Below are 27,587 nucleotides of genomic sequence, written 5' to 3'. Positions count from 1 at the left end.
CTGTTCCCACGTGTTTAACATGCATGACGTAGATGTCCCTCAGATATCTCCTCCAAATCCTCAATTCCCCAAGCTTCTGCATATTGCTTCCTTGCCTCATTCCCTATTTGCAGGTGCCTCCCCACCCAGCCCTGGCGCTGTGGGTTAAACCACAGAGCCTAGGACTTGCCGATCAGAAGGTCAGCGGTTCAAATCCCCGCAATGGGGTGAGCTCCTGTTGCTCGGTCCCTGTTCCTGCCAACCTAGCAGTTCGAAAGCATGTCAAAAGTGCAAGTAGATAAATAGGTACCGTTCTGGCGGGAAGGTAAATGGCGTTTCCGTGCGCTGCTCTGGTTCGCCAGAAGCGGCTTAGTCATGCTGGCCACATGGCCCGGAAGCTGTACGCCGGCTCCCTCGGCCAAGAAAGCGAGATGAGCGCCGCAACCCCAGAGTCGGCCATGACTGGACCTAATGGTCAGTGGTCCCTTTACCTTTTACCCCACCCAGCCCAGTCAAAACTTGAAAAGAGACCCTGGACCTTCCTTACTTTTGCCGGAGATTGTTGAGGTCCTCCAGCAGGTTGTCTCTCTCGATCTCCAGACGGGCCTTGGAGTTGGTGAGCTGGTCCACCTGGTGGCGGAGCTCCCTCACCTCCTCCTGGTAGATGTCGGCCAACTTGGTGGGCTCCTTGTCTCGGATTTGGTTGAGCTCGGCCACCAGGACTTTGTTCTGCTGCTCCAGGAACCGGACCTTCTCTATGTAGCTGGCAAAGCGGTCGTTCAGCTCCATCATCTCCACCTTCTCGTTGGTGCGGGTCTCCTTGAATTCGGTGTTGAGGGCATCGGCCAAGGAAAAATCCACCTTGTCTGGGGAGAACTTGGGGCCAGCACGGAAGCTGAGGCTGGAGGTCTTCAGCTTGGTGACGGAGAGCCGAGTGCCGGCGCCTGAAGACAGGTACCTGCGCCCTGGCGAGAACCTCAAGGCGTGGTGGATGGAGGAAGTCTGCGCGCCGAAACGCCTTCCGTAGGATGAGAGCCGTTGCCCTTCCATGGTCAGGCTTCTCCTCTAGGCTCTGCAAACTCAGACAGATTTTGTTCTGTGTCCTGCAAGGGGTTTTATACAAGAGGGTTAGCCATCGCCAGAGCATATGCGTGTGAAAGGCTGGAGGAGGGAGGGGGAATGGGGTTCACGCCAGGCCTTAACATCTCACATCTCCCATGCCAAGTGCCCTGTGCCCTGGCAAAGCAACAAAAGAAAGGCCTTGGGCAGAAGCTTTGAGCATTCTTGATGGGAGAAGAGAGCAAATGCTCTTGGACGAGCTACGAGGTCAGAGTCCTTGCCCACCTATGATGGCCACGATCTCCCTACAACAGCAGGGACATGACAACACACGGCAGGCAGCCGTGAGATTGCTAAAGATGAAAAAAGGGGGAAACATCTCATTTGCCCCAGAATCACAGGCAAGAGCATGACAAAAACACAGCAGCGAAACCAGATTGCCAAAGTGGTTCATGAAAATGCAAAACCTACTTTTGTCCTGAGAGCTCGTTCACACAACAAATGTCACTCCTTTGCATGCTGTTCTGTATGACCAAAACAACCAGGCGTTTTACACAAAATGCTTAGATCTAGAGAGGCTCCCAGGCCAGTCTGCCAGTGATGTAAATTCTGTACACCAGTGCCTGGCAGATGGTAGATCCAGGATTTCAGGAGATTTGTGGTAGCTCATAAAGCATTCATGATTCCCAGTTGTTTCACAATAGCAACTTGTTGATATTGCAAATGTTGAAATATTATTTGTGCAGGAATTGGCTGACGGTTAAGGATAAATAAGTTTTTAAAAACCCAAAAACTATTGTACTATAAGGTTAACTGTAAAGAATGGAATGTGAACTAGAAACAACTAAGAAAATAAAGGAGAAACAAGAGGAAACTTTGGACACACCAAGAACGGAGTGCGGGAAAGCAAATTTTGGAAAAGTTGAATTAAATTTGTCTTAATTTGTGGCTGATTTGGTAACATTTGGAAAAATCAATAAAAATGATTCACCAAATTAGGCTGCTGAAACAAAGCAAGGGGCAGGGAAAATCAGGCATGGATTTTAATATGGGAAAGAACGTGAGCTCAAAAACTCAAAACAAATACCTGTACTAAGTTGTAGTCAGAGGTGCCTTCTTCCTTAATTCTAAGTATATCCACACTCCTCTTTCTAAGCCACTATTTCGCACTTGGCTGTACCTGGTGGACATTGAGGTTCTAGGAAAAAGCAAAACAGGGCCGCTTCCAGACAGCCTGTTTATTCAACATTCATCCTTATTTGTTCGCAGGGAGATTAGGCGACGTGCTGTACACCAAGTGCACGTCAAGAGAAGTGCTGTATTTGGAATCAACTCTGCCTGAGAGCCATATCTCTTGATATAGACCTCTCATCTCCCGATCCCAGATATAATAGTGTAAGCAGTGGTTACTCAGTGGTCAAGAAAAGGCACTTCGATGTGGTGGACTTGTAAGAAAGCGAGGGGATTAGGGGAAATGATATATGATGAGATAAAAAAGTGATAATACCGTTCCCAAAACTTGAAGCTTTTCTCTTAGTGGCTATAGGGACAGAATTTCCAAAAAAAAGATGATGCAGCTGTTTATGTATGTAACGACAGCAGCCAGAATTCTGCGTGCACAAAAATGGAAGGAAGAAGTAGCTACCAGCAAAGAAGAATGGATAAATAAATCGATGGATTATGCAGAATTGGCAGCTAAAATAAGAGAACCCAATGATGATTGTTTGGGTTAAAGAAGAATGGAAGCCTTTTTCGGACTATTTAAAGAAATACTATAGTATGATGAATTCGCCAGCAGGATTTGAACTATGAACAGCAGAAGGAATTAGAGATGACCGTATTGTTACTGTGGTACAAGAGAGAGAGGATAGGGTGCAGCAAGGGGCAGAAATAAAAAACACCATGGAGAACGGGGTAGGAAGTTGACAAAGCAAAAGAAAAAAATTATTATGTATTGGAGTGTATATGTGAATTTTTTTTGAAAATGTAAGAAAAATAAAACTGGAAAAAAGGCACTCTACATATGCTCAAGGGAAAGGTAAAAATATATATATAAGGATGCCCCTGTGCTTGCGCAGAGTGTCTTTCCCACTGAGTAGCTTTCTGCAGCTAGCTTTCAAAGTGCCTGGACGGAAAGGGCTTCCATGGCAGAAAGTATTATCTTCCACTTGGTGTTTCAGCATCTTTGGAGACATGAAGCATAGCACACAGCTGCCTTTTCCCCGGTAATCTGTTGCCTGTTCTTACCAAAAGCGCCCAAATGACAGATCTTTGATTCATCTCAGAGGCAGGTTGAGTCAGGCAGCTGAGACGCTAATTAAGAAAGATTTCAATTAAATGTCTCTTCAAAGCCCCTGACTGGCTTTCCACTCCAGTGGTTCTTTAAAGACAGCAAATTCCAAAAACTCTTTCCCGCAAACTTCTGGGTTTCTTTTCAGCTTGACGCGTCAGCAGGAAATGCATTTACGGCTGTTTAGAGGAGACAAGGCTGGAGGAGAAGTTTGGGGGGGGGAAGGAGGGGCAGAGATGCTGGGTTTAAAGAGTTTTATAAACAGAGGGGAGCAGAGCAGCTAACACTTGCCTGAAAGCTGCACCCCCTCACTTAGCTGCCCTCTATGCTAAGCCCAAAGGTGCAAGAGCCTGGTTGCCAAAGAGCACTCTGCACATGTTCAGAGGCACTGCCTACTTCACAGAAATCAGGTGAAGCTTGGGACAAATGACATCCAAACTAGTTATTTGAAGAACCAAGGTTCCCCTTGGCAGGTTCCCAGCTCAGAAAGGAGAATTTTGAACTTTAGAGGTTTGCGTGTAGATGGAGATCAGGAGGAAGGGCAGAGGGTGGTTAAAGCAGACTCCTAGATTCCTGGCTCAGAGAGGGCTGCAGAGTGGAGTGGTTAAAGCATCTCCCCCCCAACCCCCCAACCCCCCAATTATCTGCACCTAAGATGTAGGACAGTCTGATGTTGTGTCTCAGAGCTGAGTGTCAGTCTTTGCTTCTAAGCTGACAGAACTCTTTAAGGCTCTGATGGGCAAAGTAGAGCAAAATACGACTCTCTTTTGTCAAGAATTCCCCCTCCTAATTCCCGGAAACCTCCAGCCTCTGTGACCAAAAACATTTACCGTATTTTTTGCTCCACAAGACACACTTTTTCCCTCCTAAAAAGTAAGGGGACGCTAGAAATAAAGGAGGCTGCCTGGGAGGGGGGAGGTAAAGACAGAGAAGTTGCAAGCAGAGGGCACAGGAATACTAAAACAAGCAATGAGGAGAGAAATTAGAAGACAAAGGAGGAACAAAAAACTGCTTCAGCTAAGACACTAAGGCAAACAAGCGGGAAGGGGGTGCTGAAAGATAGCAGCTGATCGGCAAGTGAACAGGAGGGAGATAAGGGACGCTAGAGATAAAGGAGGCTGCCTCGGAGGTGGGAGGTAAAAGCCCATGGATCCTCGGGATTTTTGCATTGGGTCACCCCAAATTCACGATCAGATCACATAGCATGCCCATGGCTACAGCCTGCACCCAAAAAATCATGCACCCACTGTTGTGTGGGGCTGCAATGGCGCAAAGCACGGATCCACATGGATCCTCAGGATTTTTGCATTGGGCTACCCCAAACTCACCGTCAAATCACATATCATGTCTGTGGCCACAGCATGAACCACAAAAACCATACATCCACTGTTTCGTTCAGAATATTTTTTTAATTCTTGTTTTCCTCCTCTAAAAACTAGGTGCGTCTTATGGTCAGCTGCATCTAATGGAGCGAAAAATACGGTAATTGTGCAAGGGCATGGGTGCAGCCAAGCGGGTGGGGTGGGCAGTCCCCCCTCCCCACATCAAGTAAAACAATAGAAATGTTTAACTAACCGACCAATCACATCAGTTCTGCCCCTCCTAACTTAGGTCCCGCCACACCTAACAAACCCCCTGGCTACACCCATGTGCAAGGCAGGGAATCTTTCTACAGGGGAGTAGTGGGGGGGAGGCAATGTGGCTTTTTCTCCTTGGGCTTCTTAGGATGCTTATCGTTGAGGGAGGATATTAACAAACAGAATAGTAAATTGTTTTTATATGCAATAACGGCAGCAAGAATATTACTGGCACAGAAATGGAAACAAGAAGAATTACCGACGAAAGAAGAATGGCAGACGAAATTAACGGACTATGCAGAATTAGATAAGATGACAGGAAGGATTGAAAACCTGCGGGACCAGAGATTCTCAGAGGACTGGAGTAAATATTTGAATTATCTGAAAAGCAATTGTAACAAATAGATCACGCTAGTAGGACTGCAAGAAGTTTTGTAAGGAGGATTATGTGAAATAGAGATTACAAACTCAAACAGAGATTACAAACTCACGTTTCTCACAGAAAAGCTTAAGATACACGTTGATCTAACCACACTTAGTTGTTATCTCTGAGAAATGTAGAAAATAACAGGATATATTTATACGAATTCTTCAAACTTACACGACCCCTTAAAAATTAGCTGATAAAGGTGAATACATCGAAACAGGCCCCTGTCCTAGTTTCTGACCCATAATTGACTTCTGACTTCTGCTCAGTGATTGAAACTAAGGCCTTCACTTCGAATCGGACTACAGTATGGACTAACATGAACTTATCTCTACTCATAAACTCTTATCTCTAATTCTGTAATGAATTATTGTGTTATGCATATCCTTATGAGTTTGTAATCTGTGTTTGAATTAGTAATCTCTATTTGAGTTTGTAATCCTTGTCAGAATACATACTTTCGAATGGATTAATTTGTCTTACAATTGACTACTGATTTGCGAGTAGATACGACTCCCATTAAGGGACGCGGGTGGCGCTGTGGGTAAAAGCCTCAGCGCCTAGGGCTTGCTGATCGAAAGGTCGGCGGTTCGAATCCCCGCGGCGGGGTGCGCTCCCGTTGTTCGGTCCCAGCGCCTGCCCACCTAGCAGTTCGAAAGCACTCCCGGGTGCAAGTAGATAAATAGGGACCGCTTACTTGCGGGAAGGTAAACGGCGTTTCCGTGTGCGGCTCTGGTTCGCAAGAGCAGCGATGTCACACTGCCCACGTGACCCGGAAGTGTCTTCGGACAGCGCTGGCCCTTGGCCTCTTGAGTGAAATGGGCGCACAACCCTAGAGTCTGTCAAGACTGGCCCGTACGGGCAGGGGTACCTTTACCTTTACCTTACGACTCCCATTACTGAAACTTATATTGGCCTGAGTTCTTGGTATGCTTTTTTCTTGGTATATTTAATAACAAGATCTCCAACTTATTTAACGATAGCCTCGCTGCCATGGCATCTCAACTGAGGACAGGCCTTGGGCACACCCCAGACGCCATTGCAGTCGCACAGGGCAGGGGGAGCATTCGTAGTTGCCAGCCCAGCCGCCTCCAAACCTTTATTTTTTTTTTATGACCTCGCCTGCCACACCTCTGGCCCACAGCCAGGTTCCCAGCCCCCTAACCCCTCGCTCGGCCTCCCCTCCCCTGGCGAAAGCAGCCTCTGTTGACCAAGCCCTGCGCGTCCCTCTGGAGCCGGGAGCCGTCATCCCCACAATAGGGCCTTATTAATGGGCCCGAGGCCACGCCGCCAGCCCCTGGCCGAGAACACAAGGGGCTCTGTGCTCTGGCCGCTGTCTCAAGGTGTCCCATTTTCATGCTCGTCGTGGCAAGATTGATACCCCCCGCCGGCTCTGCCGCGAGGAGTGCGGTCCGCTGCAGGAACACGCAGTCCCTGAAAGCCCCGGCCTGGGAAGGGGTTGGGTACACAAAAGAAAATCAAAGTGAACGAGAAAAAAAGACATCGTTTAAAAGCGGCCTTGGAGGGTTCTTCTGAGAAGCGGAGCAGGCCCAAGGCTTTTGGACCCCCTTCCCACAAGGGGGTACGTGACCCAGTGAGGGATTCCAGGGGGTACACCTGGGGTCGTGGCCTGGCTTCAGGGGTGACCAAGGGTTGCACTTCCCATTGGAAGATGCTCTCTCACGTCCCTCAGCTGCCCTGATAAAACTGGGATATCTGGCTTTTTTACATGGCGCCCAAAAATGTGTGTTTTGGGGGGCACCGTGCTCTCATACAAGCGCCGAAGAAAGCACCTCTCTCATGTGGTGGGTTTAAAAAAACTAATTATTAAAATTCCAGAATGGCCAAGTCACTAATATTATTATTATTATTATTAATATTTTATTTGTATCCCACCCAAGGAGGCATCACGCTGCCTGAGAGATCCCTGCCCCTCCTGCTTGCACGCAAGTAGGAGTTGGCATGGGGCTGCTCCGAAAGGCAGTGTGAAATCGCTTCCCAGCCGGGGGATCCCTCCTGCTTGCACGCAAGTAGGAATGGGATTGGGGCTGCTCCGATGGGAAGGGAGGCATCGCGCTGCCCGAGCCTCACTGCCGCCGCCGCTCTCGGCCCTCCTTCTCCGCCTTCCATGCCTGACCCACCAGGCACCGCTTCCCCACCACCACCGAAGAACCAACAACTCAGGGGCTGCCCAGGCTCATGGAGAAAGGAGATACAGTGGTACCTCTGGATGCGAACGGGATCCATTCCGGAGCCCTGTTCGCATCCTGAGCAGATCGCAACCCACATCTGCACGTGCACGGGTCATGATTCGCCACTTCTGCGCATGCGTGTGACATCATTTTGAGCGTCTGCGCATGCGCGAGTGGCGAAACGTGGAAGTAACCCGTTCCGTTACTTCTGGGTCGCCACGGAGCGCAACCTGAAAACGCTCAACCTGAAGCGACTTTATCCTGAGGTATGACTGTAGAAGCCTTGGAGGAAGAGGAAATGTGGCCATCACTGCAACATTGACATCCCGAACGTGTAGTATGTATGTATGTATTTAAAGCGTCCCTGGATTCATTGAAAAAAATCTGGTAACTTGACCCTGGTCTCTCGTGGGAGAGCGTTCCACCAGGCCGGGGCCACGGCCGAAAAGGCCCTGGCTCTAGTCGAGGCCAGTCTAATTTCCCTGTGGCCTGGGATCTTCAAGGTGTTGTTGTTAGCAGACCATAAGGTCCTCCATGGGGCATAACAGAATAGGCGCACCCACCTCTGTAGGGGTCCTAGGCCGTATAGGGCTTTAAAGGTTAAAACCAGCACCTTAAACCTGATCCTGTACTCCACTGGGAGCCACTGACTGATTAGATAGAACATAGCAAGAGACACACATGAAAAAAACCATAATATTCACCAATAGAATGGAACGTCAGCTCCAAATTGCACTACTAGATTATGACAGAACCATAGAATTATAGTTATATTAATATGCTGCTTACTAGCAAAAATTGTCTCAACGTTCACTTACAATGTTTTTTTAAAAGGAATACCACAGTAGAACATTATAAACTACAAGTGCCTCGACTGCAGTAGCATTGAAAAGGAATCACACTACTCCAACCAACTGAAAGATGAACAGCAATTAAGAGTGAAATGCCTAGGTGAATGGTTACATCTTCACATTCAGGGTGCCACCACGGAGAAGGCCTTATAACTGAAAACCGTTTGTTAAGTCACAACGGAAGTTGTCCACATGGAAGCATCCTTACATAGCCTTTGAGAGTCTCTCTTGCTATTTTTGCAAAAATCACCAAAAGGTGACTTGTTCACCAGTATTCAAGCAATACCTGGGGCCCCAAAAAAGACTGGAAATATTCTGAGGTGGACTCTCAGTTTGTGTGAGGGATGCTGCATGTTATGAGAAGGTCACAAACCAGAGATGAACAGCAATATACAGCAGTGGCAGACTTTGGGCTCTTCAAATTTCAGGGGTACCCTGTGCGACGCTAAAATTCTGTGCCTCCCCTCCCGCCTCTTGTGCTCCGTTCTATGGCATTGTTTGGGCGCCCCTTGCAGCGTGGTGTCCAGCATGGTTGGACAGGTCACGCTACCCTAAAACCGCCTCTGGATCCAGGCACTGTTTTCCTCCCTCCCTCTCCCTCCTGGTCACCGTAAGCAGAACTACTGGCAGATACTCCAGTGCGCCTGTTGGAGATCACCAGAGAGTACGTTTGCAGCCATCAATTAAACAGGAATTGGGAGACTCGAGAGACCAAGAGGTTCCCCGTTTGGTCCTGTAAAACTTCTGCCTTTGCCATGGCTCCTCAGCTTGAAGCAGATCATAAGTGAGGTGCTAGTGAGATGCTCTCAGACTGCCGGCCTCTGCATTCTGGTTTGACAACCTCCCCTCTTATTTGCTTCCTAGGAAGAAGCACAGCTCACAACACCCCCACTGAGCTAAGACGTGTCATGCCGCTCTCTCAGAGGGTGATTCTGAAATCCACAAATCCACAATTTACAGATGTGGCCAGTGGCGTAGCGTGGGTTGTCAGCACCCGGGGCAAGGCAAGTAATTTGCGCCCCCTAACCCGGGGCAAGGCAAGTAATTTGCACCCCCACCCCGCTGCACTGTCCCTCCCCCAGATAGTCCCTCGCTCTCTCTCTGCACCGCACTGCATGCCTGGCACCCTCCCCTCCACAGTGGGCGGCGACCCGGCGGCTTGGATCGGATTCGCACAGCCAGCACTGTAGTGAGAGAGAGTGAGTGAGTCAGGTAGGGGCTGAGAGCTGTGAGTGCGAGCGCGAGCGCGCCCCCCCCCAGATGTTGCGCCCGGTGCGGCCGGCCCCCCCTGCACCCCCCACACTACGCCACTGGATGTGGCCCTACCCCCCTGACCATTAGGTCCAGTTGCCATGCTGGGGTTGCCCTTTGCCCACCTCCCTTTTCCCGTGCCCACTCACCATCCAGGGAGCACACCAAGGGGGAGCGAGTAGTGCTGGCTGGACAGCCATTCAGCAAGGGGGCTGGTGACGCAGTGATGAGGCCAGGCCAGACTCTGGGTCCCAGAGACCCCTGACAGCAGGCAGGGAAGGATGGGGGGCCGGGCCCACCAGGATGTGCCTGGGCAGGATACGGACCCCCACAGAAGCTTTGGGGACCTGGTTCATGCCTTCTTAAAATTGTGCACTTGGGACCACCTGCCCCCCCCCCCAATGCTACGCCCTTGCAACTTAGTATATCCCAGCAATGTAAGGAAAACTGTGTGGTTAGGAGATGATAGATGATAGATAGATAGATAGATAGATAGATAGATAGATAGATAGATAGATAGATATGATAGATAGATGATAGATAGATAGATATAGATAGATAGATAGATAGATAGATAGATAGATAGATAGATGATAGATAGATGATAGATAGATGATAGATAGATGATAGATAGATAGATAGATAGATAGATAGATGATAGATAGATATGGCAAGTGGTAAAGGTAAAGGGGCCCCTGACCATTAGGTCCAGTCGCAGATGACGCTGGGGTTGCGGCGCTCATCTTGCTTTATTGGCCAAGGGAGCCGGCGTGCAGCTTCCGGGTCATGTGGCCAGCATGACTAAGCCACTTCTGGCAAACCAAAGCAGTGCACGGAAATGCCGTTTACCTTCCGGCCGGAGCGGTACCTATTTATCTACTTGTACTTGATGTGCTTTTGAACTGCTAGGTTGGCAGGAGCTGGGACTGAGCAATGGGAACTCACCCGGTTGCGGAGATTCGAACCGCCGACCTTCTGATCAGCAAGTCCTAGGCTCTGTGGTTTAACCCACAGCGCCACCCATGTCCTGATGTGGCCCTAGGGATGGGTAAATATATCAGTTTCGGTTTCTCTCAGTTTCTCATAGTTCCAGTTCTAAATTCACTTTGCCACATTCCCGCATTATTGTTTCTAAAGTCCCTGTGAAAATTCAACCACATTTTAATGTGAATTCCTCCTGTTTTTTGTACGCAATTTCTCTTAAGACGCATGTTTTTGCCAGGGCATGTTTCCCCAATAGAACACATTTCCCTTTGTTATTTTCACTAACATGCATTTTATATGCACACTTTCCCTTAGTACAGATGCATTTATGTACACATTATGTCAGTGGTGGCCAAACTTGGCCCTCCAGCTGTTTTGGGACTACAATTCCCATCATCCCTGACCACTGGTCCTGTTAGCTAGGGATGATGGGAGTTGTAGTCCCACGTGCCGCAAAATTCCGAGAAGTGTGCGTTGCCAATGGTGGCTGAGTTTCAGTTTGCGCATCGTTTTGGAAAGTGAACATGAGTTCGAGTTCACTTTTAAATGCAAGCCGAATCCATGGTCTCCCTCACGCATAGGTGCCCCCCATCCAATTTTAAACTATTCAGATGAGAGCATTTAGCCCTAACTGCCCTTTTGGACGCTGCAAATACTGTTCCACGCCTGCTGGTGTTCACACACTCACAGGCTTGCTGCCATATAGACACTTGTGCCTTTGCCCAACCTTGTACACCACCCGTAACGTGACATGGCTGCCCCACGCACATGTCAACCCATCCCTAGCGCCACAGTGACGGGTGTGCTGTCCCCTTGGAGTTTTACAACCCTACAACTCTTGGGATGAGCCCCCTTGTCCCTGGGCCGCTGCAGCCCAAGTCCCCTCTCCCGGCGCACAGAGGCCAAAACAGTTGCTTGCCAGCTCCCGAGTCTTTTAATCCGTGTCGCCCATTGGAACAGAATGAAAAGGTTGTTGTTTGGCTGCTGGACAGGAGTTCGGGGCAGTGAAAGGGATGGCAGGAGGGGAATGAGGCGCCTGTGCATAGCAATGAAGCCTCCTTTATCCCGCATGTCTGGGGAGCTGGCATGCCACAGGGAGAGCACATACAACGCAGTCTGCTTCTGGGAAACAATGGGACTTAAGCCGCAGAGAGAAAGAGGCCAATTTTAGGGGGCAAGAGAAACTCCCCCGCACTTGCTCGCCACTTCATCAGGTACAATGGTACAAGACTGGTCCATCAGGTGAGGCTCAGCAATGGAGGGATAACTCAGATGCTCAAGGATGCTTCTTTGAGGCAGCTGGAAGTGGTTTTTCTGGTGTGTGTGTGTGTTTTGCATCATGTTTGAGGGTGTGTGTGTCAGAAATCTTTACACCCATAGAATGCAAATGTGGCATCAAGAGCAGCAGGATTCTGTGACATGAATCAGTGGTGCAAATTTGTATATATTTGTTTAGCCTGCATAATTAGGTCTCCCTCTACAAGTCATGAGGAGGGGCAGGGATCTCCTCCTTGGGTGCCAGCCATTTGCACTATGCCATGGTTGGGCATAGGGCTGGAGGAGAGACTCTTGAGAGTCCCATGGACTACAAGAAGATCAAACCTATCTATCCATTCTGAAGGAAATCAGCCCTGAGTGCTCACTGGAAGGACAGATTGTGAAGCTGAGGCTCCAATACTTTGGCCACCTCGAGAAGGGAAGAGAAGAGAAGAGAAGAGAAGAGAAGAGAAGAGAAGAGAAGACTCCCTGGAAAAAACCCTGATGTTGGGAAAGATGGAGGGCACAAGGAGAAGAGGACGACAGAGGACAAGATGGTTGGACAGTGTTCTCGAAGCTACCAACATGAGTTTGACCAAACTGTGGGAGGCAGTGGAAGACAGGAGTGCCTGGCGTGCTCTGGTCCATGGGGTCACAAAGAGTCGGACACAACTAAACAACAACAACATGGTTGGGCACAGTGTGCTGTGGAGTGCAAGCCCAGCCATTATATCTGGTTCAGCATCTGAATGAGTGTCAAAAGCAGAGTGGGAACCTTAACCCTCTCCTCCTTGACCACGACAAGTCCTGCTCAGACCACCCTCTAGCTTCTGAGATGTCACCAGGCACTTTCTACACATTTTTTCAAGCTAAGCTTTGCAGCCACAGGGGCATGAAAGGTCGAGTCGTAGAATTGCAGAGTTGGAAGGGACTCCAAGGATCATTATTGTCCAAACCCCTGCAATACAGCTATCCCATACAGGGATTGAAACTGCAACCTTGGCATTATTATCAGCACTGAGTTATCCAGCTGTTCATGGTGAGATTTCTCTGTGTGCTGTAAAAATACTGAAATGTGCACAAACCAGATGTTTAAGACACACACACACACACACACACACACACACACACACACAGCATTGTGAATATCCACACTAGGGGCCACAATAACAATGCACTTTCTTTCTCTTCACCAGTACCCAGTAAGGTGTGGCTGTTGAGATTTCTATTCCACCTTAAGGAACAGATGTGTGGAATTGTTACGTGTCACATGTCTGTTTACATTCCAGCACAGTATGCTGGGAACTTCCGTTGTGTATAGCTTTTGCTTTTCCCGTTCTCTCTGAGATGACATGAGAGAGAGACGACATGTTTCTTTGTCCTGATTTATGATTAATAAATCTGTAGCTGTAGTATGCTTCCACAAGCCTCACGCCTATTCTGTGTGTGCAGTTCTCTCTGCTGATAGTGTGCCCTCGCTGTGAAGCCCAGGTCTCTGATTTACATCAGAGCACGGGCCGATGGAAGGAGACGGCACAGCTGGGGTTTGCCAGCTGGCCTACTGGCCCTCTGCATGTCGACAGTGGCTGTGATCATGGACAGTTGGTAGGAAATACTCAAAATCTGCTATTCTCATATTTCATGCCTCTGCAGTGATATCACACTAATCTGTGTTATGCATGTCAGGAAGAACTTTCTGACAGTAAGAGCTGTTTGACAGTGGAATGGACTCTCTTGGGAGGTTGTGGGGTCTCTTTCCTTGGAGGTTTTTAAGCAGAGGTAGGATGGCCATCTGCCATGGATGCTTTAGCTGAGATTGCAGGGGGTTGGACTAGATGACCCTCCCAACCCTATGGTTCTCTTATTCTATCCCTTCTTCATTGCCCTTTGACATCAGTTCCTGTTCTTATGATTCCTTTCTATTCTTGGTTCTTTAATGTTTATATTGTGAAATAGTGATCTTTCACTTTTAAAAAATGAAGAAGAAAAATGGGAAGAAATAACTAAGTAAAACTCATCTCTTGTCGGAAAGAAACTGATATGAATGGGCTATTCAAGGTGCAATTAGGAGGTATTGATCAGTAACACCTCAGCCAAACTCAACAGGAATCAATAAAACAGTCTGATTTTATAAGCAGGAAGCTCTGAAGGCAAAGGAAAACAGGAGAAGAACACAGAAAACACTGGACTATAATGATCTGCATAAAAACTGAGTGAACAACGGGTTTTTCTCTTACAGTTCTAGAGAAAGGGGTTAGTAATTCCCTCTAATAATACCAAGCTTCACAGTAGTTTGGAAATGAAACAGGACCACCCCAAAAATAAGGTGCTTCTGTAGACTTGGGGTAGTGTCTGGTGTGCAGAAATATATCAGTTTGCAAAAAGTCATTAAAAACCAAGTTGGATACAGAAGTTATTGTGAGTTTACAGAACCCACAGTTCATTGGGGTGTCAGGAGGGAGAAGAGGACAGAGGAAATTGACCTTCTTCAGCCCTAAAATAGTATTCTGGGATTGGGGATTGGGGCAACGGGGTGTTAATTGTGTTAAACAAAAAACAATAAACCCCTACATTTCCTACTCTCCAGAAACGCTCCCCCGATCTATTACATAGCAATGAAAGTATTTGTTCCACATTTGTAAGAACTCGATCGTTTTGTGTGACAGCACCTAAACTTGGGAGGTCCCTGCCTATTGAGAATCCACACTTCTCTTTTTGATGCCTGCTAAAAACATTCACGTTTAGGCAACCTTACCCAGATACTTAGAAAGTTGAGGATTATATTGTTTCAGTATTTCAACTTTTGTATGTTTTAAAGTTTTATTGTAATTTTGTCTGGATTTCCTTGTTTTCTCTTTTTGTAAGCCACTTTGAGTTGTGTTTTTTTTTAATCAAAGCAGCGTATAGATTTTATGAAATAAATAATCAAATCCTCAGCCATTGGACAGGTTGGCTGAGCCTGATGAGAATGTAGTCCAAGAATATTTAAGGGCTCCACATTGGCTACCCCTACTAGATTATATACAAAGAGTGAACTCCATTTTGTGAGTGCAGATCCTCTGAATATGGTAGGCAAAACATTACCATCCATGGTCAAGGGCTGGCTGGAGACAGAGTGGGCGGGCTCAGAGCCCAGGGAGTGGTGATTGGACAACAATGCATTGTCAGAGGGAGAATACTGGGAAGAGCAGGTGTCACAAGCTGAAGAGGTAATAGGGCTTAGCTGGGAAAGTCTGTGGCAGAGATAAGTCCAGACTCGGGGCAGAAGCTGAAGCAGTGGAGGCCAAGAGGCAGAGATAAGTCAGGCTGGTCAAGAGTCATGCGTGTGTCCTCCCCTCTTGCTGTGACAAACTCCCCTCCCTCCCTGGCTCCCAGAACCAGAAGAGGCATGCAAAGGGTGGAGGAGAGGTTGGCTTCATGCAGGCGCAGTCTCCGATTGCTTGGAAAAAGCGTTGGAGAGGAGGGGACTCAGATGACTGTGAGGAGATGGGTACTTTCAATCGCGGCAACTGATTTCATGGGGTCAGACCCACAGGGAATGAGCTGCTGTGCTCATGAGGCATGACACTCTACCAAGTCTGTGGAGATCATATTCTTGCTAAGAAAGAGTTAACTCCAAAATTGAACTGTGTGATTACTGACCAGCAAGCACCTGTGACATCTGCGAATGAAAAGGAAGTATCAGTAGTTCTGGAGAAACCCAAAGTTTTGCAAAAGTATAGAAAAATTCAGGGACAGAAAATCTAAAATGGGGTGGTGTTGGTGGAGAGGGAAAACCAAGACAGCCTTGTAAGGGACTAAATATGCTCAGTAGCTACTTAGTGAAAAGGGCATGGCCGGCTGGCTGGAACTCTAAATAAGAGCATCCAACTCTGCGAAAAAATTGTTGCAGGTTCCACTTGCCATATGGACGCAGGTGGCGTTGTGGGTTAAACCACAGAGCCAAGGGCTTGCCGATCAGAAGGTCAGCAGTTCGAATCCCCACGTCGGGGTGAGCTTCCGTTGCTCGGTCCCTGCGCCTGCCAACCTAGCAGTTCGAAAGCACATCAAAGTGCAAGTAGATAAATAGGTACCGCTGCAGCGGGAAAGTAAACGGCATTTCCGTGCGCTGCTCTGGTTCGCCAGAAGCGGCTTAGTCATGCTGGCCACATGACCCGGAAGCTGTACGCCAGATCCCTTGGCCAATAAAGCAAGATGAGCGCCGCAACCCCAGAGTCGTCCGCGACTGGACCTAATGGTCAGGGGTCCCTTTACCCTTTACCTTTTCCCATATCTATCTATCTATCATCTATCTATCTATCTATCTATCTATCTATCTATCTATCTATCTATCATCTATCTATCTAACATCTATCATCTATCTATCTATCATCATCTATCTATCATCTCCTAACCACACAGTATCCCCCTGCTGGCCCAGGGTGAGAACATCAGTACATAACACCTATCTATCTATCTATCTATCTATCTATCTATCTATCTATCTATCATCTCCTAACCACACAGTTTTCCTTACATTGCCGGGATATACTAAGTTGCAAGGGCGTAGCATTGGGGGGGGGGGCAGGTGGTCCCAAGTGCACAATTTTAAGAAGACATGAACCAGGCGCCCCAAAGCTTCTGTGGGGATCCGCATCCTGCCCAGGCACATCCTGGTGGGCCCGGCCCCCCATCCTTCCCTGCCTGCTGTCAGGGGTCTCTGGGCCCCCCAAATCTGGCCTGGCCTGGCCTCACCACTGCGTCGCCAGCCCCCTCACTGAATGGCTGTCCAGCCAGCACTACTCGCTCCCCCTTGGTGTGCTCCCTGGATTGTGAGTGGGCATGGGAAAAGGGAGGTGGGCAAAGGGCAACCCCAGCATGGCAAAGTTTGGCAGTTCTCTCTGCAGGCATCAAGAGGATTCGCCCAAGGGTCGCATTGGCCGTCTGGGCTCCCCACTGCTTGGCTTTTTTGGGGGGGTCACTCTGGTGGCAGCAGCGGTGAGGGCTGGGCTGGTGCTGTGGGCTCTGTTCACTCTCCACGCCCCCTGCCCAGGTGCATGCATGTGCTGCCCCTGGCACCAGCAAACCGTGCTATGCCACTGCTGAGTTGCAAGGACTCCATCAGGCTGGCTTGACCTCCCTATGATCTAATAGTTACCCAGGGAGATCGTATGGTCGGGACAGGGCGGAGGGAGTGATTTATGTTCTGCCTGCGCTACAGGACTCATTAAAACTTTGACCACCTCGTTCACCCGCCGCAGGAGGTCTTCTGGAAAAGGCAGTGTCTTTATGACCCCTTCCATTTCTACAGCACAAAGACTATTCATGGATCCTGGAACATTACATAGCCTGGCTTAAGGTGAGGGAGCTACAGAGAAGGCGTCATTGTGCAGGGATGATTTGTATGCAGGGGCACTGGCTGAATAAAAGAGGGGGGTGAGTGAGGAGAACACGAGAGACTTAAGTCCCAGAGAGCACTAGGAACATAGTGAAACTGGTCATCACAAGGATTGGGTGGGGCATCAGGATTGTGGTTGGGTTGTTTTTGTTCCTAAAATGATAGAAGGACCGGCTCTACCATTAGGAAGTGTGAGGCACTGGGCTGCCTCAGGTGGTAGATGCTGGGTGTGTTTGGGCATCAGTGACAAACAACAGCAATGTTCTGGAGGACAGTATCTGATGCAGCAGAAGGTGTTGATGCAGGATTCACCGGCAGTCTAACTAGTTTCTATACCTGAAATATGGGAGTCCTTTCCCTCAGGCAGCAAAATGTCTTGGGCAGGCACCAAGGGAAACAGCTGAAGTTGGGATGGGTGATGCCATCAAGTGGGGGGAAACAAGGACCTGCGCTAGGAAGTGGGTGGATTCAGGATGTGACGCATTCTAGCAGTTGAAGTTGTTGGACCCCAACTCCCATCTGCCCAGCCGGCATAGCCAATGGTCAGAGATGATAGGACTTGCAGTTGGGATGGCTACAGGCTACCCACCCCAGACTTAAGGAATCACAAAACTGTATACCTAGATGAGAACCCAGGGGTTTTCCAAGGGGAAGCAGAAGGGTAATGGCAAAACAGCTTGGACCCATGTCTAGAAAGGATGGGGCAAACAGACAAGAAGAACAGACCCTCCAAGTGTCCCTATTTTCCAGGGACAACCCTGGATTTACAGAAGCCGTCCCGGTTTATGATTGATCCTGGAATGTCCCGCTTTTCCTTAGGATGGCCCTATTTTCATCGGAGAAATGTTGGAGGGTATGGAGTTATGCAACCCCTGAACCTAGGAGATCAGTAACCTTTAGAAGACACCTGAAGGCAGCCCTCTATAGAGAAGTTGTTTAATGTTTTATTCTGTTCTTATATATGTTAGAAGCAGCGCAGAGTGTCTCGGACAACCCAGTCAGATGGGGGAGTATAAATAATAATAAAATTATTATTATTATTATTAGGAATAAGACATCCCTATTTTCATCGGAGAAATGTTGGAGGGCATAGCAGGAACGTGGACAAGCCCTCTGTCAACAGCAGCTGAGCTGAATCTTGTGTTGATTCAAAGCGACCAGTCGCATCTCTCTGTCTGCCTCTCTGCCTGTCCATCTTTCCCATCGTTTCTACGCGAACAGCGCTGTGTTTTTCAACATTTTAATCCTGGCAGTCTCACAGTTGCCATGGCCACTCCGGGACCAATTAGCTTAACCTGAAAAGCAGCCACGGAGAACAGGCTTTTCTTTGCAACTACCTGGGGCTAGATTTGAACTGTTGACCTGAGAGGCCTCTTAACCCAGCGTTGGGCAAAAAGACTAGCGCCAAGCTGGACCCGGAGGCTGGGCCTTCCTCAGGATGGAGTTCAGATGGATTTCGAACCCGGGGCGGGAGGGGGGCTCTCCTTAGGGCCAGCCGGCCGCTCCCTCCGCTGAGTCTTGTGGAGCCCGTGTCCTACGCTAGCCCCATAAGTGTATAGTGGCAGCCCAGCCAGGGAGCCTGGGGGGTCGCCATGACATCAGAATCAGCTGAAGGGAATCCGAAGGACTAATGAGGATGCAGAGAGAGCACAAGGCTTTCTTTATTCCCAGCCAAAATGACGCAGGGAATGGCCTCTTTTCTGTACCCTCTTGGGCGGCAGAGCTGGTGGGGGGCTCAGCGAAGGTGCCAGATATGAAGAGGTGGGGCTTTGGAAGTTGGTTGCGCTACCAAGAGAATAGAGAGCCCCCCCCCCGGATTTGTGAAAGAAGAACCGGCTCCAACTAATTTATAGAAACCAACCGAGGATCGTTTTCGTGCCTTTAATACCTTCCATTCAATCAATCAAATTTAATTGCCCTTAATATGTTCAATCCATTAAACAGATTTTTTACCGTTGCCAGCACTTCGGTACAAGTGCTTGAACTAATGGAAGAGGATTTAGCAAAGAACCGCCCCTCGTCATTCGATGAAAAGGCTCTTTTAACATTGCCAGTCCCTGTGGCAGAAATATACTGTCTCCAAAATAGCTTAAAATACCTGCTCAGACACAGTTGCCCTTTATTTTCTGCCAGACTGATTCAAATTCACTCCTTGCTGGTTAATCAACTAAAGCGTTGGTTGATTAATCTGCTGCTTGATTTTATATCAGGCAGTTTCAGTCTGTTGGTTAGCTTTTCTAATACGGCTGTTTCCCGCCTGTACGGCTCGCCTGCATTGTATACACAGCCCAACAAGACAACAACAAGAACCCATGGTACTTGTACCATGTAAAGGACCATGGTACTTTTACTCCTGTAAAATTAGCAAAGATTGATCACAATAGTGATAATCTATGTTGGAAATGTAAAGAAAAAGAAGGTACCTTTTATCATATGTGGTGGACCTGCCCCAAGGTGAAAGATTTCTGGGAGAAGATGTATAATGAATTGAAAAAAATGTTGAAATATACATTTATTAAGAAACCAGAGGCCTTCCTTCTTGGAATAATAGGTCTGGAATTGCCCAAGAAAAATGTTAGATTGTTTTTGTATGCCACAACAGCTTGTTAGCTAAGAAATGGAAAACACAAGAAGTCCCAACAGCGGAGGAATGGCCGATGAAGATGATGGGTTTTGGGAGCTAGCTGACCTTACCGGAAGAGTCCGTGACCAGAAGGAAGAGGTGTATCAAGAGGATTGGAAGAAATTCAAAGACTATTTAGCTAAATATGCTAAGATAATTTAAATAGAAATACTTGCAAGACAACAACAAGAACCCACCGACAGCATATGAGTCAATATGGTTAACTTGACCCAACAATCCCTTCCCCACGTCACACACGCAAACAAATCTCACCACAGCCAATTGAAGAAAACCAAGCATGCCCTGGGCCCCCCAACCTCTCTCACTTGCCAATGAAAATGAATACAGTGGTACCTTGGGTTACAGACGCTTCAGGTTACAGACTCCACTAACCCAGAAATAGTACCTCGGGTTAAGAACTTTGCTTCAGGATCAGAACAGAAATCACACGGCAGCAGGAGGCTCCATCAGCTAAAGTGGTACCTCAGGTTAACAACAGTTTCAGGTTAAGAATGTACCTCCAGAATGAATTAAGTTCTTAACCCGAGGTACCACTGTAAATGAATAGAAAGAGAACCTACCTAAGTGATGCTGACACAAACCCCCCACAGGTACACTGTTAGGCATGGATAGGCAGACTAAGGCCTGGGGACCTGTCAGGGAACTGCCATCGGCAGGACAGGAGGTGCAAAGGCTCTCTGAGGTAGAGAGAGACGTAACAGCTGAAGAGGGAACCAGTAGGGGGCGAACAGGAACGTCAAGGGAAGGAGAGTCGGAGGAATGGCTCAGAGACGCTTCCAGCGAAAACAGTGGGGAGGTCTCAGGACCTCCTATAGGGACACCTGTTCCTCGCCGGAAACTGTCACGCAGAGAGTCCAGAAGACGTGTTTCCGTTAAGGAGCTTTTATGTTGGAAACGTTTCCGAAAGCAACCACTTTCGGATTCTGCTAGCGATTGACGCAGCCATGCTGGAGGGGCTCCGTCACAGGCAGAGGTTTGAGAACTTGTTCAAACTCTGAGGGACTTGCAGTTTACGCACAAGCAGCTCTTCATCCCATCACAGCAATCCGAAAGACACCGAAAGCTAGCTTGTGCCAGGGAGAGGCATCATGAGCGAACCAGCCGGAACCGGAGCAGCTGGAGCAGCTGGAGGAGGTCCAAGCCTGGAGGAAAGGTATAGGACGTTGGAGATCCAGCTTGCCTTGCAGACGGCGAGGCTGGAGGAGAGGAGGGCTCAGGATGCAGAAAGGGGGAAGGAGAAAGCCACCCCGCTCACCAGAAAGATGCCAGGATTGGTGCAGAAATTTGGGGGGGACCCCAGAAACTATCATGCCTTTAGGACAGAGATGCAATACGCTCTCAATCTGCAATTTGATGACTTCCCTGATGAGGAATCGCGAGTGGCTTTTGTAATTAGCCATCTCGAATCAGGGGCGAAGGACTGGGTTAGACCCTTGATGGCAGCAAATAATGAGATCCTAAAGGACACGATGAAGTTTTTTCGTGCCATGGACCTGATGTTTTCCAGCGACATTGAGCAGGGAGGGGTGCGAAGGCAGTTAATGGCTTGCAAACAGGGGAACCGGACTGTCCGTGAGTACTGGACTGAGTTCACTATGTTGATTCATAGATTGGGGTGGGACCTGTCTGCGGAGCCCATTCAGATGCTTTTCGAAGAAGGGCTCTCTTCGTCCTTAAAAGATGAACTTTCCCGGGCCCCCAGAGCGGAGTCTATGGACCAGCTGACTAAATCCGCGCTGGCCATAGGAGCGCGCCAGGAAGCGAGGGCTTTGGAGAAGAGGGAGGGGAAAGGAGAACGTTGGAGGGAGCTCCGCATTCCAGACATTCCAGAGCAGCCTTTCCCACCGGCAGAGCCGATGGAAGTTGGAACAGCGCGGGCGCGCGCAGTTTCAAACCTCAGTGAAGGGCGGAAGAAGGAGGGAAAGAGCGCCAAGAAATGTTATCTCTGCCAACAGCCAGGACACTTTGCCAGAGTCTGTCCACGAAGAAAGGAATGGCAAGGCATGGCAGGAGCTGTTGGGGGAGAGGAGGAGGAAAGCAAGGAGCAAGTAAAAGCCAACGCCTGGCTGCCACCGTCGGGGCACAGCAGCCAGGCCCAAAAGCAGTGAAAGTGCCCTCACCAGAACCTCCCAGACCTGCTTTAGTGATAGAGGTGTTGCTAGAGCTGCCAAACGGACACCCCCTACAGATCAAGGCCCTTCTGGATTCAGGCAGCTCCTGTAATTTCATGAGTAAGGAGTTCGCAGCTGAGCACCAGATACAAACCCTCCCCTTAAGTAAACCCCTGCAGGTGACCACGATTGACGGCAGAGAGCTGTTGGGAGGAGAAGTGAACCAACAGACAGTCCCCATGATAATGAGGGTGGCAAGGCACACCGAGAGGATAGCGTTTAATGTGGCCACCTTGGGAGGAGCTCCCATCATTTTGGGGATGAGCTGGCTGGCACTACACGATCCTCTAGTGGGCTGGCATCAGAGGGTGGTCTCCTTTGGGTCAGCGCATTGCCTAGAACACTGCAAGCAGGGGAAGGATCCAGGGGGAGCCAGGCTCACCCTAGCTGGGATGGAGGTAATGAATAAAGGGGAGGTGCCTCCGCAATATGCAGATCTGAGCAACGTATTTAGCGAAAGGGAAGCGGACAAACTGCCGCCGCATAGACCCTTTGACTGTCAAATCAACCTACTCCCTGGGGCTCAACTCCCAGTGGGCAAGCTGTACGCCATGTCAGACAGGGAGATGCAGGAGCTGAGGGAGTTCATTGACAAAAACCTGAAGCGAGGTTTCATCAGAGAGTCCCGAGCGGTGGGGGGCAGCCCAGTGTTTTTTGTGGACAAAAAAAACACAGATAAGCCGAGACTTGTAGTTGTCTTCAGGGCCCTAAATGCCGTGTCGGAACCCCTGGCTTTTCCTATGCCCCGAATTGATGACATTCTGACCAGGGTGAGGAAGGGGAAGATTTTTACAAAACTGGACCTGCGGGGGGCGTACAATCTGATACGCATAAGGAAGGGGGATGAATGGAAGACCACCATGTTCACCCCTTTGGGAGCATTTGAATACCTCGTAATGCCCTTCGGTCTCCAAGCCGGCTCCGCATGTTTTCAAAGTTTTATCAACCACGTCTTGGGACCTTTGCTCTACAAGAATTGTGTGGCCTTTTTAGATGACGTGTTGGTGTATTCGGAAGATGAAGAGCAGCATGTGAGGGACGTGAGAGAAGTGTTGGGCCGGCTGCAAGCCAATCAGCTGTGGGTGAAACTGGAGAAGTGCCAGTTTCATGCCAAGGAGGTGGAATTCCTGGGGTACCGCTTGTCAGACAAAGGATTGGCCATGGATCCAGGCAAGGTCCAGGCGGTGCTGGAATGGAAGACACCGAAGACCAAGAAGGATGTGCAAAGATTCCTGGGGTTTGGGAACTTTTATCGGAAGTTCATCAAGAACTTTGCACACTTGACGGCGCCCATCACCGACTGCCTCAGTAGCAAGAAGAAATTTGTTTGGACGGCGGAGGCGGAGCGAGCTTTTGAAGAACTGAAAAGGGCTTTCGCCTCGGAAGAACAACTTCTGCATGTGGACCTACAGAAGCCCATGAGAGTGGAAACAGACGCGTCAGACCGAGCGGTAGGGGCGGTACTTCTTCAGCCGGGAAGGAATACGTCGGAGTGGAGACCGTGTGCCTTCTTCTCGAGGAAGCTGAATAAGTCCGAGCGGAACTACACGGTGTATGACAGGGAACTGCTCGCCATTCACGAAGCGTTCCGGAGGTGGAGACATTTATTGATTGGGGCACAACACAAGGTGCAAGTGTGCACCGACCACAAGAATTTGGAGTATTGGAGAACAGCTCGAGTACTCAACCAACGACAAGTGAGATGGGCACAGGAATTTTCCAAATTCCACTTCGAGATTTGTTATGTACCAGGCCCAGAGAACATCAGGGCGGACGCTCTCTCACGCAAACCAGAGTATTTGGAGGGGGAGGGGGCAATCGAAGAAAGACATGTCATTCCTGAGGACCGCTGGGTGTGTGGGGCGGCGCTGGTGGGGAGACGAGAACTGGTAGAGGAAACGGAAAATGACGAATATGCCCAAAATAAGCTCAGAGGTCTCAGGGGAGAGGGTGAGAGCCAGGAGGGTTTTGAGGAAAGAAACGGGGCATTGTATTACAAAGGGGCACTGTATATACCAGAAGGTGAATTGAAAGGGAAGGTGAAACAATAAGGGTGGGGGATCAGGTGTGGCTGTCCACCCAAGGGTTGCCGTTCAAAGGGGGTTGTAAAAAATTAAGACCCAAGAGATTGGGACCCTTTGAGGTCATTCAGCAGGTCAACCCAGTGGCTTTCAAACTCCGGTTACCCAGCCACATGAAATTGCACCCAGTGTTCCACAGGTCGTTACTGTCACCGTACAAGGGGGGAGGTGAAGGGGAGTACACCAGGGGACCAGTCTTGGAAGAGAGGGAAAGCAGTAACCATGTAGCGTAAATCCTCGATTCCAGGTGGAAGGGCAATCAGGTGGAGTATTTGGTGGCGTGGGAAGGGGAACCGGAGTCAGAAAACACCTGGGTGACTGCAGAGGAGGTCAATGACGAGGTTTTAACAGAAACGTTCCACCAAAGATTCCCGAGGAAACCACAGCCGGTAGCAAGGTTTAGGAGGGAGTATTTCGGCACCACCGGCGAGGAAGAGGAACTGGAAGGATTCGCGGAGTCGGAGTTGGAAGAAGGAACGGACTCAGATGACGAGGAGTACCGAGAGACTAGGAACAACAACAAGTGGAGAAAGGTGTTCGAAACTTCGGACGATGAGGAAGGTTCTTTCCGGGGTTTTACCTCCTCCCAACCCGTAGGGGAGGAGACGGGAGGGGGTGAAGGGGGCCCTGGAGGGGAGGTGGATGTCAGGGAACTGCCATCGGCAGGACAGGAGGTGCAAAGGCTCTCTGAGGTAGAGAGAGACGTAACAGCTGAAGAGGGAACCAGTAGGGGGCGAACAGGAACGTCAAGGGAAGGAGAGTCGGAGGAATGGCTCAGAGACGCTTCCAGCGAAAACAGTGGGGAGGTCTCAGGACCTCCTATAGGGACACCTGTTCCTCGCCGGAAACTGTCACGCAGAGAGTCCAGAAGACGTGTTTCCGTTAAGGAGCTTTTATGTTGGAAACGTTTCCGAAAGCAACCACTTTCGGATTCTGCTAGCGATTGACGCAGCCATGCTGGAGGGGCTCCGTCACAGGCAGAGGTTTGAGAACTTGTTCAAACTCTGAGGGACTTGCAGTTTACGCACAAGCAGCTCTTCATCCCATCACAGGACCAGATGCGGCCCAATCGCCTTCTAAATCCAGCCCGAGGACAGTCCGGGAATCAGCGTGTTTTTACATTAGTAGAATGTGTCCTTTTATTTAAAATGCATCTCTGGGTTATTTGTGGGGCATAGGAATTTGTTCATTTTTTCCCTTCAAAATATAGTCCGGCCCCCCACAAGGTCTGAGGGACAGTGGACCGGCTCCCTGCTGAAAAAGTTTGCTGACCCCTGCTAGGGCTGCCATATTTCAAAAAGTGAAAATCGGGATACAAAAGTTATTGAGCTTCTTTGGCAAAATCTAAACAACAACAACACCCTCTGTTTTTTAGGAAGTTCAGTAAAAAAGCAACACTTCCAATATGGGCTGCCATACACCCGGGGTTTCCCTGACATTTTAACCAATTTTTGAAAATTCCATCTGGACGACATTTTAAATGGATGAATCCAGGCAATGTCTGGGAAGTTTTGGACGTATAGCAGCCCTAAGTTAAAGAATAAAACTTTACCACATACCCCTCTCCCCTCCCTGCAACCTTATACTGTATACAGCGTTAATGTCTCACATCTATCAAATCATAACCACAATATTATGATCTAATTACTTCTGCCGCTCATAGCTCAAATCCTGCTTGTGAGTTCATCATACTATAAGATTTCTTTAAACAGTCCAAAAAAGGCATCTATTCTTCCGTAAAGCAATAATCGTTAGATTCACTTACTTTTGCTGTTAATTTTGCCAGTTCTGCATAGTCCATTATCTTACTTATCTGTTGTTTGGTTGGAACTTCTTCTTCTTTTCATTTTAAGCACATATAGAATCCTAGCTACTGTTGTTACATACATAAACAACTTTAACATTTTTGTGGGGCGGGCAGGCAATTTTTGCCCATATAATCCCCAACAGAAACGTTTTGGGCTTTTAAAAAAATATACTCATCCCCCCACTTTCTAGTAAAGGTAAAGGGACCCCTGACCAGTAGGTCTAGTCATGACTGACTCTGGGGTTGCGATGCTCATCTCGCTTTACTGGCCGAGGGAGCCAGCATACAGCATGACTAAGCCGCTTCTGGCGAACCAGAGCAGCGCACGGAAACGGCGGTTACCTTCCCGCCGGAGTGGTACCTATTTATCTACTTGCACTTTGATGTGTTTTTGAGCTGCTAGGTTGGCAGGAGCAGGGACCGAGAAACAGGAGCTCACCCTGTTGCGGGGATTCGAACCGCCAACCTTCTGATCGGCAAGTCCTAGGCTCTGTGGTTTAACCCACAGCGCGACCCGGGTCCCATCCCCCTTTCTAGTAATTGGTCCAAAAAGCAAAATATCAGCTGGGTTATTTGGCCGCTACACTATTTACTGCCCTGGATGGAAAGGCATGGAATTATGAGCAGGATCGTCAGACGAGCGCTAGGTGGCAGCCAACAGTCGTCAGTATCGAACATTTCACCTGCTCTGCTCTGGATCAAAGTGCCTTTTGGGAAAGGCTTGACTGCAGATCAGAACTCCGGGCGGCTGTGACTTGACCCTTATTCCAAGAAGAGAGTCTACCAAGGGCTGCCAACTAACCTCTGACCCATTGGGGAGGATAGATACAAAAAAAGAAAGGGAAAAAAGCTTGAGAAATGATGTCAGGAAAGGGAGATGGGTTCTCTATGCTGTTAAAGCATCATGCTAATTAGCAGTTACAGTTCTCTGTATTTTAATTCAAATATGCATATGCTGCCTTTCTGTCTAAAAAGAGGCACTCAGAGATAACAAAATAATAGCAAACAAATGAAACAGATTGCTCTGCTGCAATCCTTCCAACGAATCGAGTAGGCTGCTATCAGAATTATCCCCATGTTGCAAATGGCAGGGGCAGGCTTGAGAAGAAGAGACGACGACTTGCTTCAGACAGGCTATTTTGTGCATTCCCAGGCTAGGTGGGAAGATTCGAACCCAGGATTGCTAGGCTTGTGGCTTACATGCTTAGCCACTGTGCCCAGAAACTATGAATGGAGGCAAAATGTGTTTGGTTCACATTTTCACGTGAGCCGATCGAATCACACTTCCCGAACCTGTACGTAAACCAAAACACAAATTTCTTTTGGAATTTTCAGCTCTCTGAATTTTGCACAGCAGTTATCCAACCCAAAAACACATATATTAGGGGAAAGTACACTTTTTTAAAAAAAGGGAAATAGCATACAAAACTGTATTTTATGTGGGAAAACAGCATGCAAAAATGTCCACGTTAGGCAAGATTGCATGCAATGATGTGTATACTGGAATATATTCGCACACAAATGCACATACATTTTCCTGCAGATTTTGTTTAGTTGCAAACTGAGGCAGAAATGGAGCAAACTGCGTTTTAGATTAGAACGATGAGAAATGGAGAAAAGCCATCACACGCAAGCATGAA

The 27,587-nt window shown here is 48.7% G+C and overlaps 1 protein-coding gene across 3 annotated transcripts in view; it reads right to left on the bottom strand.

Annotated features, from left to right (window-relative positions):
• The window catches only part of GFAP (glial fibrillary acidic protein), a 49,847-nt gene that overhangs the window by 19,100 nt on the left and 3,160 nt on the right, over window positions 1-27,587 (bottom strand). The window contains exon 3 of one of the 3 annotated variants that reach the window (XM_083407866.1): window positions 527-1,082. In XM_083407866.1, coding sequence (XP_083263992.1) covers window positions 527-1,029 — 503 coding nt within the window. In that variant the 5' untranslated portion in view covers window positions 1,030-1,082. Of the gene's footprint in view, window positions 1-526; window positions 1,624-27,587 lie in introns of those variants that run through there. The other 2 variants (XM_083407867.1, XM_083407865.1) reach the window with 2 other exon arrangements.

The sequence above is a fragment of the Podarcis tiliguerta genome (assembly GCF_965153285.1).
Source record: "Podarcis tiliguerta genome assembly, chromosome: 13".
Lineage (NCBI taxonomy): Eukaryota > Metazoa > Chordata > Lepidosauria > Squamata > Lacertidae > Podarcis > Podarcis tiliguerta.
This window is presented reverse-complemented; position numbering and strand designations above follow the sequence as displayed.